The 16,994-nt window shown below is 43.9% G+C and overlaps 1 protein-coding gene across 14 annotated transcripts in view; it reads left to right on the forward strand.

Annotated features, from left to right (window-relative positions):
* Nucleotides 1-16,760, forward strand: part of RIMBP2 (RIMS binding protein 2) — a 293,903-nt gene extending 277,143 nt beyond the window's left edge. For 7 of the 14 annotated variants that reach the window (XM_083476359.1, XM_083476366.1, XM_083476371.1 and 4 more), the window contains 5 exons: nucleotides 1,443-1,611; nucleotides 7,159-7,262; nucleotides 10,039-10,110; nucleotides 12,551-12,685; nucleotides 15,095-16,760. In XM_083476359.1, the coding sequence (XP_083332485.1) occupies nucleotides 1,443-1,611; nucleotides 7,159-7,262; nucleotides 10,039-10,110; nucleotides 12,551-12,685; nucleotides 15,095-15,286 (672 nt within the window). In that variant the 3' untranslated portion in view covers nucleotides 15,287-16,760. Of the gene's footprint in view, nucleotides 1-1,442; nucleotides 1,612-7,158; nucleotides 7,263-10,038; nucleotides 10,111-12,550; nucleotides 12,686-12,823 lie in introns of all 14 variants that reach the window. The other 7 variants (XM_083476368.1, XM_083476369.1, XM_083476362.1 and 4 more) reach the window with 2 other exon arrangements.
* Nucleotides 16,761-16,994: the final 234 nt, after the last annotated feature.

The following is a 16,994-nucleotide window of genomic DNA, read 5'->3' on the forward strand; positions in this document are numbered from 1 at the left end:
CCCAACTAAAGAAGAATGGCAATTTAAGCTGACAGAATACACACAGCTTGCAGACTTAACATATAGAATAAGAGAACAAGAAGAACATACGTTTAGAGAAGATTAGAAAACATTTATTTAATATATGGGAAATGACTGTGTACAGCTGAAAACACTCGCAGCACTGAGATAAATTCAGCAGTGTAAATAAGTTATGATGGCTGTAATCATGGAATACAGAATGGTATAGTTTCTGTCAAATATGCAGGGATTTATGATATGTAAAATGAACCATGGAAAGAGAAGAAGGGAAGTCATTGATATCTTAAGGATGTATAAATGAGTACTTTGAATTGTAAAACAGTCATCTGCTGTTTGGGCTTCTTGCTTTCCACTCCACCAGTCCCATTGGCCGGTCCTTGGAAGGCAAGGAGACCACCAGCAGATGGTGCCAGAGCCAGCAGTAGGCATAGCCAGCCGATTCTAGTTGTGGAACTCCCTTCCCACAGAGATGCATCTGACACCTTAGTCATAGGATCATAGAATTGGAAGGGACCCTGAGGATCATCTAGTCCAACCCCCTGCAACGCAGGAATACCCAGATGTCCCATACAGGGATCGAACCTGCAACCTTGGCATTATCAGCACCACACTCTAACCAACTGAGCCAGCTTTTGAAGAATGCTGAAGACGCACTTCTTTACTCACTTGGTGTTGGACATTTGAGGTGCATGTTTATAGGACCCACCTTTTGTAATTTTAAGTTGTTTAAACAGTCTTTAATATTGTGCAGTATTGTAATGTGGGTGGCGCTGTGGGTTAAACTACAGAGCCTAGGGCTTGTCGATTGGAAGGTCGGCGGCTCGAATCCCTGCAAGGGGTGAGCTCCCATTGCTTGGTCCCAGCTCCTGCCCACCTAGCAGTTCGAAAGACGTCAAAGTGCAAGTAGATAAATAGGTACCGCTCTGGCGGGAAGGTAAACAGTGTTTTCGTGTGCTGCACTGGTTCGCCAGAAGTGGCTTAGTCATGACTAAGCTGGCTCCCTCGGTCAGTAAAGTGAGATGAGCGCCACAACCCCAGAGTCACCCGCGACTGGACCTAATGGTCAGAGGTCTCTTTACCTTTACCTTTAGGAGGAAAGCTCGAAAATTTGTTGTTGTTGTTGTTGTTGTTTTTAAATTGTTATTTATACCCCGCCCAACTGTCCGGGTTTCCCCAGCCACTCTGGGTGGTAATAATAATAATAATAATAATAATAATAATAATAATAATAATGCGATAAAACATCAAACATTAAAAATTTCCCTAATCTAGGCTGCCTTCAGATGCCTTCTAAAAGTCAGATAGTTGTTTATTTCCTTGACAAACAAACAACAAATAACAAACAAACTTCAGAAATGCCTAATTGCTAGGTCCAACTGAGTAAGTCATTTGTTTGTTTTCTCATCCCTGATCAACATCAGGTGTACGGCGATAAAGACATTGATGGATTTTACCGGGGGGAAACCTGTGCGAGGCTGGGCCTTATTCCTTGCAATATGGTCTCTGAAATCCAAGCCGACGACGAAGCTATGATGGAGCAGCTTCTGAAGCAAGGGTTCCTCCCTCTGAACACCCCTGTGGAGAAAATAGGTAAGGGAGGCCACCTGTAGCTGTCATCACGCCGTTGGGACTATGTCTGCAACAGTTGTAGAAATGCTCCCCAGTTCAGCAGTAGGCCTGCCGTCAAGTAGGATAAATCTGCCCAGAATCAGATTACTGCGTAAGCCAAGGGTAGGGAACCTCTCAACCCAAGGGCCGCATTAGGTCTTGGGGGCCAAGGCCAAAGTGGGCAGGGCAGCAAATGCCCATTTGGCCTTTGCACAGTAGACTGGTTTTCACACGCACACCTCGCTAACTGAAGTGCTAGGCATTACCCAGAGTTCAAGGACACATTCCAGCCAGGCAAAACCACTTTGGGTGCCAAGAAGGGTCTGTGAGGGGTGTGGCCTGAGGAGGAGACTACCGAGTTCCAGATAGAGAGACTTGGGGGGCTGGCCTTTGGCCCTTGGCCTTTAGGCTCCCCACTCCTGGTGAACACGAATAAGGGCTAACAAAACTCAAATAGAAATGTTTGCAGTGGCGTAGCGTGGGTTGTCAGCACCCGGGGCAAGGTAAGTAATTTGCACCCCCTAACCCGTGGATTTGCGCCCCCTAACCCTAACCCCGAGATGTTGCACCCGGTGCGGCCGGCCCCCCCTGCACCCCCCACGCTACGCCACTGAATGTTTTTCCCCCCCCTATTGAGACATTTAAAACACAACCACTGCCAACAATTCATCGGTTCAAAGATGTCAATCTTCCGAATGGTTGGAGTCTGCATGGCATGTTCTGCATTGCCAGTTGGTCTGGGTCACCCTGCTTGTTGTTCCCATTGCAAGACCCCTGCCTGCAGCTCTGAGTCATGACCGGAATCGCACAATATTCTGGACCAGGCAGGTCATCACTGTGTAGGAAACAGAAGTAGTCTTCAGAATAAGCTCAGGTTCAAAAACTAGAGAGGCAAAGCGCCGAATTAGATGTAATGTTAATTGCTTGGTAACATGCACATTCTTCAGTTATGTAAATAGCAGCTGTGGGACAGCCTGAGCTGTCTCAGGATTATGGGGGGGGGGGTTAACTTTCTGTCCTCCCCGCACTGCACCCTCCCCAAGGGGCACCCAAAGGAGCTTTCCTTGGAAGACAAACAACAGCTTCCATCTATTTTTGTCAGCAGAGGTTGAAAGAAGCTGGCTGCACACACTTAAAGCACCTGACCTCCCCCCAAAATCCCGGGAACTGTAGTTCACTCCTCACGGGGATACATTCCCAGCACCCTTGGCAAACTACAGTTCCCAAAGTTCTTTTTGGCAGGAGAGCGAGCAGGAAATGTGCCTCAAATGCATGGGTTCGCTGCAACTGCTTATTTAGAAAACAAAAAATGTGCGCCTTCCATGCAGCTAATGTTGTGGCTAGTTTGGCCAGGAACCTTAAGTTTTTGTTGTTTTAAAGGAAGTATAATGGTTTAACTCCTTTGGCCTGAAAGGGGTTTGGGGAGGTGGGTTGGAATCTGATTTTGATCCTCTGTTGTTCATGTTGGGGTCTCCTTTGATCCTGAGGACGTGGAAAAGCAAACCAACCCCTTGACCATGATGGATTACACCACCCTCAATGCAACAATGGCTCTGTGATAAAGACAAACACATGGGGTGGTTAAAAGGAGGTGCTGCTTTGCTACCCAACTGGTCTCGGTCCTTGAAAGTCCACATTTTGAAAGTGCCGTACCTCCCTTCTTAACAGCTTCATATCTTCTCTTCTTTTGTTTGTTCTTTTCCCGAAGTCAACTGCAACCGTTTCAAAGAGAGCTCACACTCTGCACACCGCAGGTCCAGAAAGTCCAAAAGAGGTCGGTGCTTAAAACCAACCAACTAACCAACTAACCAACCAATCCCCAACCCAACAACCTGATTCAAGCTGTTGACGAAGCAAAGTGCTTTGAGCTGGCTTGTTTGATACTCCTTTTAGGCATCCCATCAGATACTGGCAGCAGAAAGGGTGCTCCTCACCTGTAAAATGTGAGCATTCACTAGGTGCCTCTGGTCCGGTCATTGTGCAGCTCTGCTGGCTACTTTTAATAGTTCTGAGTTAGAATCTTTTGCCCAACGTGGGGCTCGAACCCACAACCGTGAGATTAAGTATCTCATGGAGAATGGAGTTCCGCAGAGCTTTTCTCTGCCCCTAGGGGTTGGGTACACTCAAAGCTGGGCAGCAGAAGGTTTTGTTGTTCTTCTGCTGCTAAAAGCCTCCCTTACCTAGGTTGTTTCTGCAGTGACAGTGGGATGGACTCAAGGGAGTGCTGCCTCTTCCATTTCCACCGCCCGAGGCAGCTGCCTCGCCCTGCATCATGGGTGGGCCGGCTCTGGCAGGAAAATCAATCATATGGTCTTGTAAGCAATTCTCCAGTGGTCTGGGGGGTGAGGAAGTTTGGAAGCTACTGGCCTAGAATATCCCCCACAGAATTCCACAGCAGAATCAGAGAATTGTAGAGCTGGAAGGGACCTCGCAGGTCACCTACCAACCCCCTGCAATGCAGGAATCACAACCAAAGGGTTCCTGATGGGTGGCCAGCCCACCTCTCTTTTAAAGAAGCCTATAGTGAAGGGAGGGACGCGGGTGGCGCTGTGGGAAAAACCTCAGCACCTAAGGACTTGCTGATCGTATGGTCGGCGGTTCGAATCCCTGTGGCGGGGTGAGCTCCCGTCGTTCGGTCCCAGCTCCTGCCCACCTAGCAGTTTGAAAGCACCCCTAAGTGCAAGTCGATAAATAGGTACCGCTTTATAGCGGGAAGGTAAATGGCGTTTCCGTGTGCTGCTCTGGTGCCGGTTCGCCGGAGCAGCTTCGTCACGCTGGCCACGTGACCCGGAAGTGTCTGCGGACAGCGCTGGCTCCCGGCCTCTAGAGTGAGATGAGCGCACAACCGTAGAGTCTGTCAAGACTGGCCCATACGGGCAAGGGTACCTTTACCTTTATAGTGAAGGGAGGGACGTGGGTGGTGCTGTGGGTTAAACCACAGAGCCTAGGACTTGCTGATCAGAAGGTTGGCGGTTCGAATCCCTGCAACGGGGTGAGCTCCTGTTCGAATCCCCACAACGGGGTGAGCTCCCGTTGCTCGGTCTCTGCTCCTGCCAACCTAGCAGTTCAAAAGCACGTCAAAGTGCAAGCGGATAAATAGCTACCGCTCCGGTGCGAAGGTAAACAGCATTTCCGTACGCTGCTCTGGTTCACCAGAATTGGCTTAGTCCTGCTGGCCACATGACCTGGAAGCTGTACGCCTGCTCCCTCGGCCAATAAAGCGAGATGAGTGCCGCAACCCCAGAGTTGGTCACGACTGGACCTAATGGTCAGGGGTCCCTTTACCTTTATGGTGAAGGAAGTACAGCACCTTCCAAGGTACACCGGTCTTCATCAGACCTGTTAATGTTGGTAAGGACTCCCTGATTATAAAAAGTGTGAGATTCTTTCTGTACTACTCTGGAGATGTTGGGCAGCGGGCAAGGAGGGCAAATTAAGCCCTGAAACTACCTCCTTGCCACTGCCAGAGAAGGCCTTCTACATTTTCCCCAAGCACTGATCCACAGCCATAAGGACTAGACTTTTTTTCTTTAAGTAAATGAAAATTGAGATTTCTTAGAATGTAAATAAATAAATACAGTCATACTTCGGGTTACAGACACTTCAGGTTGCGTTTTTTCGGGTTACGGACCGCTGAAACCCGGAAGTACCAGAATGGGTTACTTCCAGGTTTCGGCAGTTGCACATGCGAGGAAGCACCAAATCGCAACCCGCATGTGCGCAGACGCGCCGTTGTGGGTTGCAAACGTGCATTCCGCATGGATCACGTTCGCAACCCGAGTGTCCACTGTAATAGGTTTCCAAACATGAATATTTGGAATACACACAGCCCTGGGGGAAGTCTTGAGGCTTAGCAGGTTAATCCCATGTACCCTGCCAGAATCATAAGGTATAACCACCAGGAGCCGTAGAACTGTGTAGGGTGGTTTTGTAGTGTGTTGTCAAGGGACTGCTGATGAAAGCAACACAAGGTATACGCACCTGTGGCTTCGTGGAACTACTTTCATTCTTCTTTTGGATCCTGGTCTTCATCTTCGAAGGGAGGCAGCTCTTTCAGAGCAGGGTCAACGCAAGATGTGATGAGAAAAGGAGTCTTTAAACTCGCAAACCCTCTCCTTCATTTGAGCATCCTCCCCCCAGTCCCTATTTTCCTGCATCCTTTGCACAGCTGAGACTGGTTATTTTCCTCCATCATTCATGAAAGTGCTACAACCAGCACCTTGGACCAGCTGAAATAGTGGTTCAGCTCCAGGGGAAAACAACCTGACTTCTTGTTCCAACTTGGGGATCAGTTTTTGTGCATCTTTAAAAGGGATCTGGTGCCTCTTTATAAGGCTGTTCAAAGATGTTTAGGGCTGCCTAGACATCTGCAGGGACCAGAGCTCAGTTGCTAGCTAAACCAAGATTCCAGCTTCATTCCAGCTGTGGAATTGAGTCTCCTCCAAAGAAATGCCAGCTCCCAGGTGGTGTGGTGCGATGCTATACATTCCTTTCTTTCTTACAAAAAATGTACCAATCCCAAACGTTCTTCATCCTTGATGTTCTTGGTCCATCAGACATGGAGTCCCTGTCCCAAGTTCCCTTTCATCAGTTTTCATACTGTTCCCCACTATCTCTGCTCCAAAGCATCCTTCATGAGATACTGATGCTAAACAAGCATGGTTTTCCTTTGCCAGTTGCAAGGACCATGCCCCATTCATGTCGTTTGGAAGGCCATTCCAGAACTTCCCCTGAGAAATGTTTAATGTCGGTGTCTAAACATTGCAGCTTTTGCTCAAACCACGTTTGCTCTTGTCGCTCATTGAGAAAATGTGTATATTTCTGGTGTAAATAATGTTTCTGTTACAGCATGAAAGGTATTGAAGGAGCCTTCGTTCTTCTACCAGGCAAAGGTGTTAACAGGATCTGTTTGCAGAGGCTTAAATCAAGATGAATTTAGAGCCCTGCCTTTTAGCTTCAGTTTAGCGGTAGCTCCCCACCACCATTGGTGCACCCATGAACCACTTGTGGTTCTTTCCAATTCTTGAAGACTACAAGCATATGTTGTAAGCTGCTATATGGGGGGCATCTTCCTGGCCACTATGAAAACAGGATCCTGATATAGACTAGCCACTGGCCTGATCCAGCTCTTCTTGTGTTCTTATGTTCTTTCTTCTACCCTCTGTTGCTAAGTCAGGAGAGCAGTCCATTTGGCGGAAGTGGTTTGGATACAGATGAAACCCAGGTCCCTGACCGTCTGAACCAGCCTTTGCCAACCTTGTGCCCTCCAGAGGCTTTGGACTACGACTCCTGAAAAGTCCAGGAGGGCACCAGGTTCGCAAAGGCTGATCTGAACAGCACTATCAAAAGGCAGAGCCAACCTCAGGGTTAGAAACTGTACCTATTTCATTGTGTCCATTTTAAAGCCAGTGACTTGCTAGCAAACAAGGTCTCAGGTGGGGTTGCTCCCTCGTTTATGTCACAGTTGCATGGTGGTGACATATATTTAAAAGTAACTGTGATAGCTTCTCCTCCTTTTGGCTGGAACAGAAAGGAACAGGAGGAGCGGCCGTCAGCCTGCAGCATCGACCAGGAGAATGGTGGCACTATATGACTACGATCCAAGGGAGAGCTCTCCTAATGTTGACGTGGAGGTACGCATTGAAGCAAACCAAAACCCTTCCTTCTAACCTGATTGATACATGGATACAGAAAGAATTCAGTCCTTTGAGGGTGGAGGGGGGTAGCCAGCTTGGTGTCAGGGACTGGCTGGACACAGTGGCGGCTGGGTATTGAGAAGTGGGCACCGGCAGAAGTGGAAGTGGAGACTGACTTGGAAGAAGGGATCCGTGATCTGGGGGGACCTGTAACAGCTGGGAGACGAGAGTCAGATGCAGGAGGGGGCTGCAGGATTGGAGAGTGAAGAGTCCAGGGCTTCCCCACCTCCTCCTCCTGTGCCTTCCTCTCCTGCTCCCCTGTCTCCCAGAACCAGGAGAGGAATGAAGTGGGAGGAGCAGAAGAAGAAGGTTGCATGCAGGCACAGTCTCCATCTGCTTGCACACAGACATGTAAGCCCGAGGTTGGGGCCTCCCTGTTGTGCCCACCCAGGAGTAGCTGAAACACGTAGGACTGTTAGACGAGCCTTTTCCTAACTTGTAAGTGTACCGTATTTTTCGCTCTATACGATGCACTTTTCCCCTCCTAAAAGGTAAGGGGAAATGTGTGTGCATCTTATGGAGTGAATGCAGGCTCCATGGCTTCAGGGATAGCCATCCGAAACCTCCGGGGTGCAGCGGGAGTGCCCCCGCTGCACTCCGGAGGCTTTGGGTGGCTGTCCCTGAAGCCAGGAGAGCAAGAGGAGTCAGTGCGCACTGACCCCTCTTGCTCTCCTGGCTTCACTTTGCTGGAGAGGCGCTGCACAGCTTTCCCTCTCTGTGCAGCGCCCCTTCAGCGAAGCAGGAGGAGAAATGGAAGGGGCTCTGTTTCTCCTGCCGCTTCGCTGAAGAGGTGCTGCGCAGAGAGGGAGAGATTTTTTTTTTCCTTGTTCTCCTCTAAAACTAAGTGCGTCTTATGGTCAGGAGCGTCTTATAGAGGGGAAAATATGGTGCATTTGACAATAAAGAGTTTGTTCCTCACTCTGGACATTGCTTGCCTGATGGCACTTTGAGACTTAGTGCCTTCCAGATGTTGCTGGAATTCCATACCCATCATCCCTGACCCCTGTGTATCATGGTTGAGGCTGATGGGAGTTGCAACGTAAAACAAATGGAGGGCACCACATTGACTACCACAGATTTAGGGGCTGGTGGCTGGTTTATGCCTTCTCTGGTGAGAACTGTAGTCCAAAATAATCATGGCACTGGAAGCACCAGGGAGACCAGTGGTCCTCTAGGTGCTGTTAAACTCCAGTTCTCAGCCCTAGGCAGCCTTGGCAGTGGTCAAAGCCAAGGATGGGGGAGAAATCAGGTTCAGTTCACATTTGAAGCCAAGCCAATCGAAGTTGCATTTCCCAGTATGAGAACTGCAACACAGCCCTCCTTCAAAATTTGAACTCGTCGAAATTGTGTGGTGCAGTTCCCCAACCAACCAATTGGTTACAAATTGCATAAATTTGGGAGTGGGGACATTGGGAAAAGATGCTATTGTTTTCACTAACACAACGAAACTGCATTTTATTAGGGGAAACTCTTTTTAAAGAGAAATTTGCACTGAAATGCTAAAGAATTTTCATTTTTTTAAAAAAAAAACCAACCCAAAACCAACCTCCGATTGCTTCAAAAAAAAGTGTGCAGAACTGAATTTATTATTATTATTATTTTTAAAAAAGAACTTGCTCCTATTAAAATGAGTTCCCACCCAAAATCACTTCCTTATGGCCAGGTATAGCATAAGGCATAGACTTCAACAGGTTTCAGATCGGGGACTCACCTGCAACATCACCTACCACCATGGAACCAGCTTTTAATGTCTTGCCAAAAACATGGAGTTGGTACACCAGCATGAGAAAAAACTCTCCCTTGGAATTTCTTCTTCTACACAGGCATTAATATTAAAGGAGCTCCTTCTGCCAGTGCCTCTCATCTGCCCCCTCTTTCTCTTTCCCCCCTTTTCTTTAAAAGTATACTAAACAGAAAAGGGAAAGATGGAACATTGGGTTTTCTGCCTGCAACGCAAATGCTGTGCCACCGAGTTCTATCCCATGTCTGTTCTGACATTCCTCCTCCCCTCGTGCATATATGTGCTTGCTAGTTCAGGGTTGCACTTTGTGCATCTGATGAAGTGAAACTCTGGCCTGCAACAGCTCACGCCAGAATAAACCTTAGTTTTTAAAGGAACCCCAAGACTCGTCTTGTTGTTTGCTGCATTAGACTAATGTAAGAAGACTTCTGTAAATAATGTCAGCAGGAGATACAGTCACCTCACCAATAATAAACAGAGGTGCTGCTAGATATCCATAATTTATTATTATTATTATCATTATTATTAGTAGTAGTATACCGCCCTATATCCAAAGGTCTCAGGGTGGTTCACATAAAAAGATCACGGTATATAAAATAAAAAATAAAAGCAATAATCTAATAATACTCCCCCAGAAGAGCCACATTTTATAAGGGTATGGGATGTCGATCAGCTCAACCAAAGGCCTGGTTAAAAAAGAATGCTTTTGCCTGGCACCTAAAGGTGTATAAGGAAGGTGCCAGGCAAACTTCCCTGGGGAGAGCATTGCACAGATGGGGAGCCACTGCAGAGAAGGCCTGTTCTTGTGTTGTCACCCTCTGGACCTCTTGAGGAGGCAGCACACGAAGTAGAGCCCCAGAAGATGATATCAGGGTAGGTTCATATGGAAAGAAGCGATCCTTGACACAGCGTCAAAAACTGAACCCTGCTTTGCAAAACCTGGTGATGCTGTCCTTTATTCTCTTTCCACAGGCTGAGCTAACATTTTGTACAGGAGACATTATAACAGTCATTGGAGAAATTGATGAAGATGGCTTTTATTATGTAAGTGTCCTGTTTCTTTCTTTCCACTACTGTTCCAGTTGCAGTATTGAGTCCATTCATTGGCAGCACACCCTCTTCCACTCAGGGTGTTACAAGCCAAGAACAGCCTATTTTTTCTTTTCAAGAGTGCCCCCTGGAACCCGAGAGCCTTCCCTGCTTTTGTATAAGTTAGGCTCTTTTTCCAGTCATTTTTTTATATATATAATATTTATTAATTTTCCAACAGTTTAAACACAACACTACAAAAGAAAAAACATAAAAAAGAAGACAATACAAAAACACTACAAAACACTAACACATAAAACTAATAAAACAAAAACAAAACCCATTTAAAACACATCAAACCATTTCATTATCTTATCTTTCATTCACTTATTTCAACGACCAATTAGGAGGATCTCAGTATATACACAACCCTGAATTTGGAGGTGCACAGTGAGCCAAGGTCTGATATTTACACAAGGGGATACAACAGTGTGACGCGGCAGCTAAAAAAGCCAATGCAATTCTGGGCCTCATCAATAGGAGTATAGCATCTAGATCAAGGGAAGTTACTGTGCCACTGTATTCTGCTCTGGTCAGACCTCACCTGGAGTACTGTGTCCAGTTCTGGGCACCACAATTCAAGATGGACACTGACAAACTGGAACGTGTCCAGAGGAGGGCAACCAAAATGGTCAAAGGCCTGGAAACGATGCCTTATGAGGAACGGCTAAGGGAGCTGGGCATGTTTAGCCTGGAGAAGAGGAGGTTAAGGGGTGATATGATAGCCATGTTCAAATATATAAAAGGATGTCATATAGAGGAGGGAGAAAGGTTGTTTTCTGCTGCTCCAGAGAAGCGGAAACGGAGCAATGGATCCAAACTACAAGAAAGAAGATTCCACCTAAACATTAGGAAGAACTTCCTGACAGTAAGAGCTGTTTGACAGTGGAATTTGCTGCCAAGGAGTGTGGTGGAGTCTCCTACTTTGGAGGTCTTTAAGCAGAGGCTTGACAACCATATGTCAGGAGTGATCTGATGGTGTGTCCTGCTTGGCAGGGGGTTGGACTCGATGGCCCTTGTGGTCTCTTCCAACTCTATGATTCTATGATTCTATATGAGTTAGTCACGGTACTTCAGTAATCCACCCATTTGATCATCTGCCGCTTTTAACTTTCTACATTATTTCCCTTTTCATATGGATCTTCTGCTATTCACTGTGGTTTGCTCATCAGCGAGAAAGTAGTGTTAATGGCTCACATGGCTCTGAAAACCTTGATTCTAACTAAGGTTTGCTAGTTTATCACTGGGAGGTCAAGGAAAAAGAAGGGAAGCAGGAACACTCCATCCCAGCTGGTCATTACAATTTGAAATTAGGGCTGGGAGGGAAAGTAGGTTTGGTTTCTGTTTTCTTATGAACCTACCTAATTCACAGTTCCTGAAACAACCCACGAATCAAAAGTACACTTCTTCAAATTTTGCCACGCAGCAGTCCTCTAACAAAATGAATGGATCTCCTGTTATGGATGCTTTAGCTGAGATTCCTGCATTTCAGGGGGTTGGACTAGATGACCCCAGGAACCCCTTCCAACTCTTAAGATTCTATGAAAATTAAAATGCATATATGAGCAAAGATGCTCATAAAATGCAAAAAAGGGTTTTATTCTCTTTTTTCTTTTTATTATCAGAAATGTTTTATGAACGTTGGAAAAATGTTGAAATGAAATTATTTGGCTCTTGTAAAAATGTTTAAAGAATCAGGTAAAAAGGTCATGGTTATGAGAAGCTGGTAAAAATAAGATTTAAGTTTTAAGGTTTTTTATAAGATAAGATGAAAATAGAGTAAGGTAATGCAATGACAGAATACTATGAATTATGGAAAGGACTTGCTGTGACAATTATTAATCAAGATACAAGAGATGGGAGGAGGAGGAGGTCATGGAAAGAAGGTAATGAAATTTAGAGAATTTGAAAATGATGGTTTTACTTTTTCTTTTTCTGTTTTTGTATTTTTTCTTTGTAATTTTGTCTTTTTATTTTTTGTAATTAAAATAAAATTTATTTTTTCAATAAATATCATTTTTTTAAAAATGCAAAAAAGGGAAGTATTTATTGCAAGAATGGCATACCAAAATGCTGGATTTTCACGAGGCCTTAAAAAAAATGCAAACCAATGCAGAAATGTGGAGAACTGGGCTTAACACTGGGGGAAATGGGAAACAGAAAAGGTCAGATTCATGTATCCCTACTTGTAACTAACAACCAATAGCTACCTTTCCTTGTTTCTCGCTCCCTCCCAGTACATTTCCCTTTTGGTCCGTGTCTTTGACCTTGTAAGCCTGATTGTCTGTCAGCTATTTTGGAAACCATTTTTGGAATTTGTGGATTTTTTTTTTTTTGCAAGGAAGATTTATTTAATATGGATTATCACTTCCCACCTCACCCGCTTACATTCCAGGGCGAACTTAATGGCCAGAAGGGTTTGGTTCCTTCAAACTTTCTTGAAGAAGTGCCTGATGATGTAGACGTCTACTTGTCTGATGCCCCAGCACGATATACTCAAGATCCGCCAATACGTACAAAAGCAAAAAGGGTAAGCAAGCATTGAAAAACAAAAACACATTTATTCTTTTTTTGGTTCTGTTTCCTCCCCCCCCCCCCATATTTCATATCGGATTTAGTTATGAGTATCATCTGTCAACATTTTTAAAATCCATTTTTTTGTTTTTAGGACATGCTGCGGGGAAAATGCCAATAAACACAGAAATAACTTGTTCTTCCACTAGTGTGTATAATAGTATCACGAGCATTTAGCTACGAACCATTCGTTTTGTGTTTGGTTCATTGCAATGCAAGCTTAGCTTTCCAAGCATTTTTCTGCCTTGCAATTATTTAACAGCTGCAGAATATAGGTATGCTATAGTGTTAAATGCAACACAGAACAAGGGGGTGGGGGGGGGAGGGAAGGCAAGGGACATGCTCCAGCAAGCTTGCGTAGACCATAAACTCAAACCATTCAAAATCCTCACCCCAAACCCGCTGCCAGCAAGTATCCCCACAAAGGTGCCCATCTCTGAAAAGTATTCATGTGTAGTATCTCACTTCTGTCTTCTTTCATCACTGCAGTTTTTATATATTATATTTTATGTATATTTTTATTTCTTTGCTCATCTGCTTGGGAACAGAAGAAGAGTGTTCATTTCACACCTTAAAAAAAGGCAATGTAGCCTTCACGTAAGTGAGCAACTGAAGATACCAGTAAAAATATCAATTCAAGCTAGCTGGCATTATCTAATGCAGACGTCTTAGCACCTAAATGTGCAGAGAGAGAAATATGTCTCCAAAACCATTAGCCCTGGTTGGTTGCAGACTTTCCTTCGATGTACTTTTTTCCCCCTCTCCTTTTTATTTTTCTAAAAAAAAAAAATTCTCAACTTCTAGGGTCTCTATAGTCATAAAATGTCAACAGAATTGACTTATCTCACTGTTTTCTTCCTCCTTGTATTCAGGGCTCATGTTCGTAAAAAAAAAAAAAAAGTTTTAACATTTGGAACATATTTCTTACTGGACGTATTGTTTGTTTGCATAAAAAAGTGTTCCTAGTGTCTAATTCCAAAGAGAAGCTGCATATTGCATTGTTAGCCAATCTGGGAGGAAAGCCCCCCACCTCCAGGAGAGGGAGGGGGGTAAAAGCACAAAACAGACCCACCCTTGAAACACTGTAAGCAGATCAGTATGGTAGATAAAAAGAAAGGGGTATGGTTGTATCTGAGAACACATTAACCTCAAATATCTGCTTCAACTGTTTGCCTTAAAAGTTCCTCTGCCGATCAATGATACCCCAAGTTTGCCTATGGCAGTATCTTCTCCATAGTCATCATTCAGTAAATAATAATAATAATAATTATGCAAACTCTCCAATAGCACAGTCCTACACCCACCTTTGCAAAGCACTCGGCGGCTCTTTGGTTTATCAATGCAATAACAGTTGACATAAGACATGCAGCTCAAACCCATGAATGAATGCATTAGAGCTCAATATATATATGGTATCTTCAGGTGTACGTTGGGGGTGCTTCTACGAAGTGGTTCTTTTTTGTTTTCTTCATTAGACAAAGACCTTGATTTGAGATCAAAGTAAGCTTGTGACCTCTTTTCTTCAATTTCAGTTCCGTTCATTAAACTGAGCCTGATCTAGATTTTCTGGATACAGTGGGGACCACGCAAGTGTCATAGCTGCCAGAAAGAATTGGTGGCCAGCTTATAAGCATTAAGCAAGCACTGCGCCTGGTGTGGTCACTCACAAGTTTTCACTCTCGAATGACTTTCGTACATATCAATGCACTCTGTGCAAGGAAGTATGCATTCCCTGTACCAGCCATTTTACAAGAAATCCTATTGTATAAAAAGTGTGTATTACTACCATCGAAGGTCAGGAAGCTTTCTTTGATTATGATTAAGGTTCATTTTAGCTTTTTTTCTTTCAACCAGTGTGCCATCTTATAAAATATGTATATACAGTATTGCTTTTCTTAAAAAAAAAAGTGTCCAATGGATCTCAAAAATTAAGGGGGGGGGGAGCCTCTGATTACATTATCTCCACAACTGGCGATTCCCTGTGGAAACTGGCTGGTGTATATATAGAACTTGGCATTTGTAGTACTTAGTGCAATTTTCTCACATGCTCAGGGTCACCAAGAGTACCGCAATGTGAAAAGGAAATTTTAATTTGGGCCAAAATCCAGTTCTGAGTCACCCGGTTAAAATAAGCAGTGCAATTTATTTTACCAAAACAAAACAAAAAAACCCACAAATTCAACCCTTCAGCTGTATATGCTGTTTTTTCTCACTACTTTGGTAAATTAGCTAAATCTGTTGTGTGGCATACTTTAAAGGAAAAAAAATGGATTGTCCAAAAAAGAAAAAATTAACAAAAAATAATGTTACCAACTTTCTTGTTGTTTGGCTTTCATTCAGTAAACTGTAACAATGTACCTACTAGGTTCCTCCTGAGAATACAGGTACCTCACCAAGGAGAGCACCATCCCCCACAGTCCATCTCCATACGGGGTCACCTACGTCATCTGTGGGTTCTGGTAGTCCCGGGCGAGGCAGGGAACTGTCCTCGAAAAAGAAAAAGGGGCTGATTTCCAAAGGGAAGAAACTTCTGAAAAAGCTTGGTGCAGTGAAATGATTTCGTGTTCATCTGGACAACCTATAAAGCTTCAGATCTATGTATTTTCTTTTTCTTAACAAAATAAAATGATTAAAAACTTCAAAAAAACTAGGGCTTTCATGACTATTCTGAACCTCTTTCTATAGAGAACCTGGCCATTTCCTAGCACATTCCGACATCAGCAGAAACATCTCTGACTGGTTTGGTGTCAAGTTCCTTAAATCTGATGGCAAGGAGGGGAGGGAGGGGAAAAAAACCAACGTGGCATTCTTACTAAAAAGCACAGTGTTGCCAACATGCATTTTAAAAATATATATAAAGGGAAGACTGAAGGGATTGAGGAACATCACAAGAACCAACCATCTTATGACAAGGCAACTCTCTTCCAGCCAACAACTTTGGATACATTTTGGTACGTTTCCCTCCCTTAAAGTGGAGAAAGAAAATCTTGTTCTTTGATCCCTCTTCTGCCGTTTACCCACAACTTTACACATAAATGGTCTTGAAACTCCTAGTTTATTCCGCCTTGATGTTTGCCTTATTAATGCACAAATGATTTGTACTGTCTAAACTATACAGCGTATACTTTGTATGTACTGTGTATTCAACTGTCTTTCCATCTTTCACCAAGACATTGGTAATTTTAAAAGATCAAGTAATTGGTGTTGCGGACTCCGTTCAATGTCCAATGTAATTCCTGGGAGTCTGAAAGTGTTGTGCAAAGATGCATTCTTAAACATCTGTACGAGTTCTGCTAGTCAACCTCTCAAGTACATCAAAAGCCAGATTTACTGCATAAAAAAATATTCAGAGAATGCACAGTCAAGCCATTTTAAATATATATATATACATATATATATATATTTCTGTAGGTCCTGGCACCAGTAAAGGTTTTGGTATTCCAACAGCCAGATAATTTTTCTTAAAAAAAAAAAAAGTATCTTGCAATGCAGTCGAGCTGGACACCATTTTTTTGGTACTGATCTCAGAAGTATGCTAGACACAAAAGTGAGGAAGTACTACAATGAGAAAGTTGTGTTATTCACTGACCATCGCCAGCAAGAAGTTACTAAAACAGATAAAGATTGCTACGTTTGCCACTACATACTAAGTCCTAATATTGGCACTGTGGTTTGGGAGGGGGAAAAAGATTTTAAAAAGCCCTATGTAGTTGATGGCAGGCATATTTGGCTGTTACTCTTTTGTAACTTGTCCATTTGTAAATTCTTTTTACTGTTTATACATACTTTTCAGACTGCCTTTCTTTTTGTAATTGATGGAAGGTTTATAATATGAATGATCAAAGCTTTTCCCCATTGTGTCTTCAAAGAAATATAATGTAAATTCTTGTAAAATAATCTAGTGTGCTAGATTTATGAAATTAAAAGAAAAATACTGGCCTAAATTTGTGGTAAAGTATTGTGTGGGCGTGTGCATGTGTACAGTTGTTCATGTGTAAAATATTTTATATAAATAAATTTGATATTTTGTAGGTTTGTCTTTGTTGCCTCTTTATTGACCAAGTTAGGAAGGCGGCAAGCTCTTCCAAGGATTCAGAATCCCCAAAGAGCCCAGTCTCTCTTCTAATACACCATCCACAGCAATGCAGTCATTCTTTTTCAGAGCATCAAGAGCAGGCATAGGCAAACTTGGTCCTCCCGATGTTTTTTAGGACTACAACTCCCATCATCCCTACCTACCAGGACCAGTGGTCAGGGATGATGGG

This window comes from Podarcis liolepis (genome assembly GCF_965112155.1).
Source record: "Podarcis liolepis genome assembly, chromosome: 15".
Taxonomy (NCBI): Eukaryota; Metazoa; Chordata; class Lepidosauria; order Squamata; family Lacertidae; genus Podarcis; species Podarcis liolepis.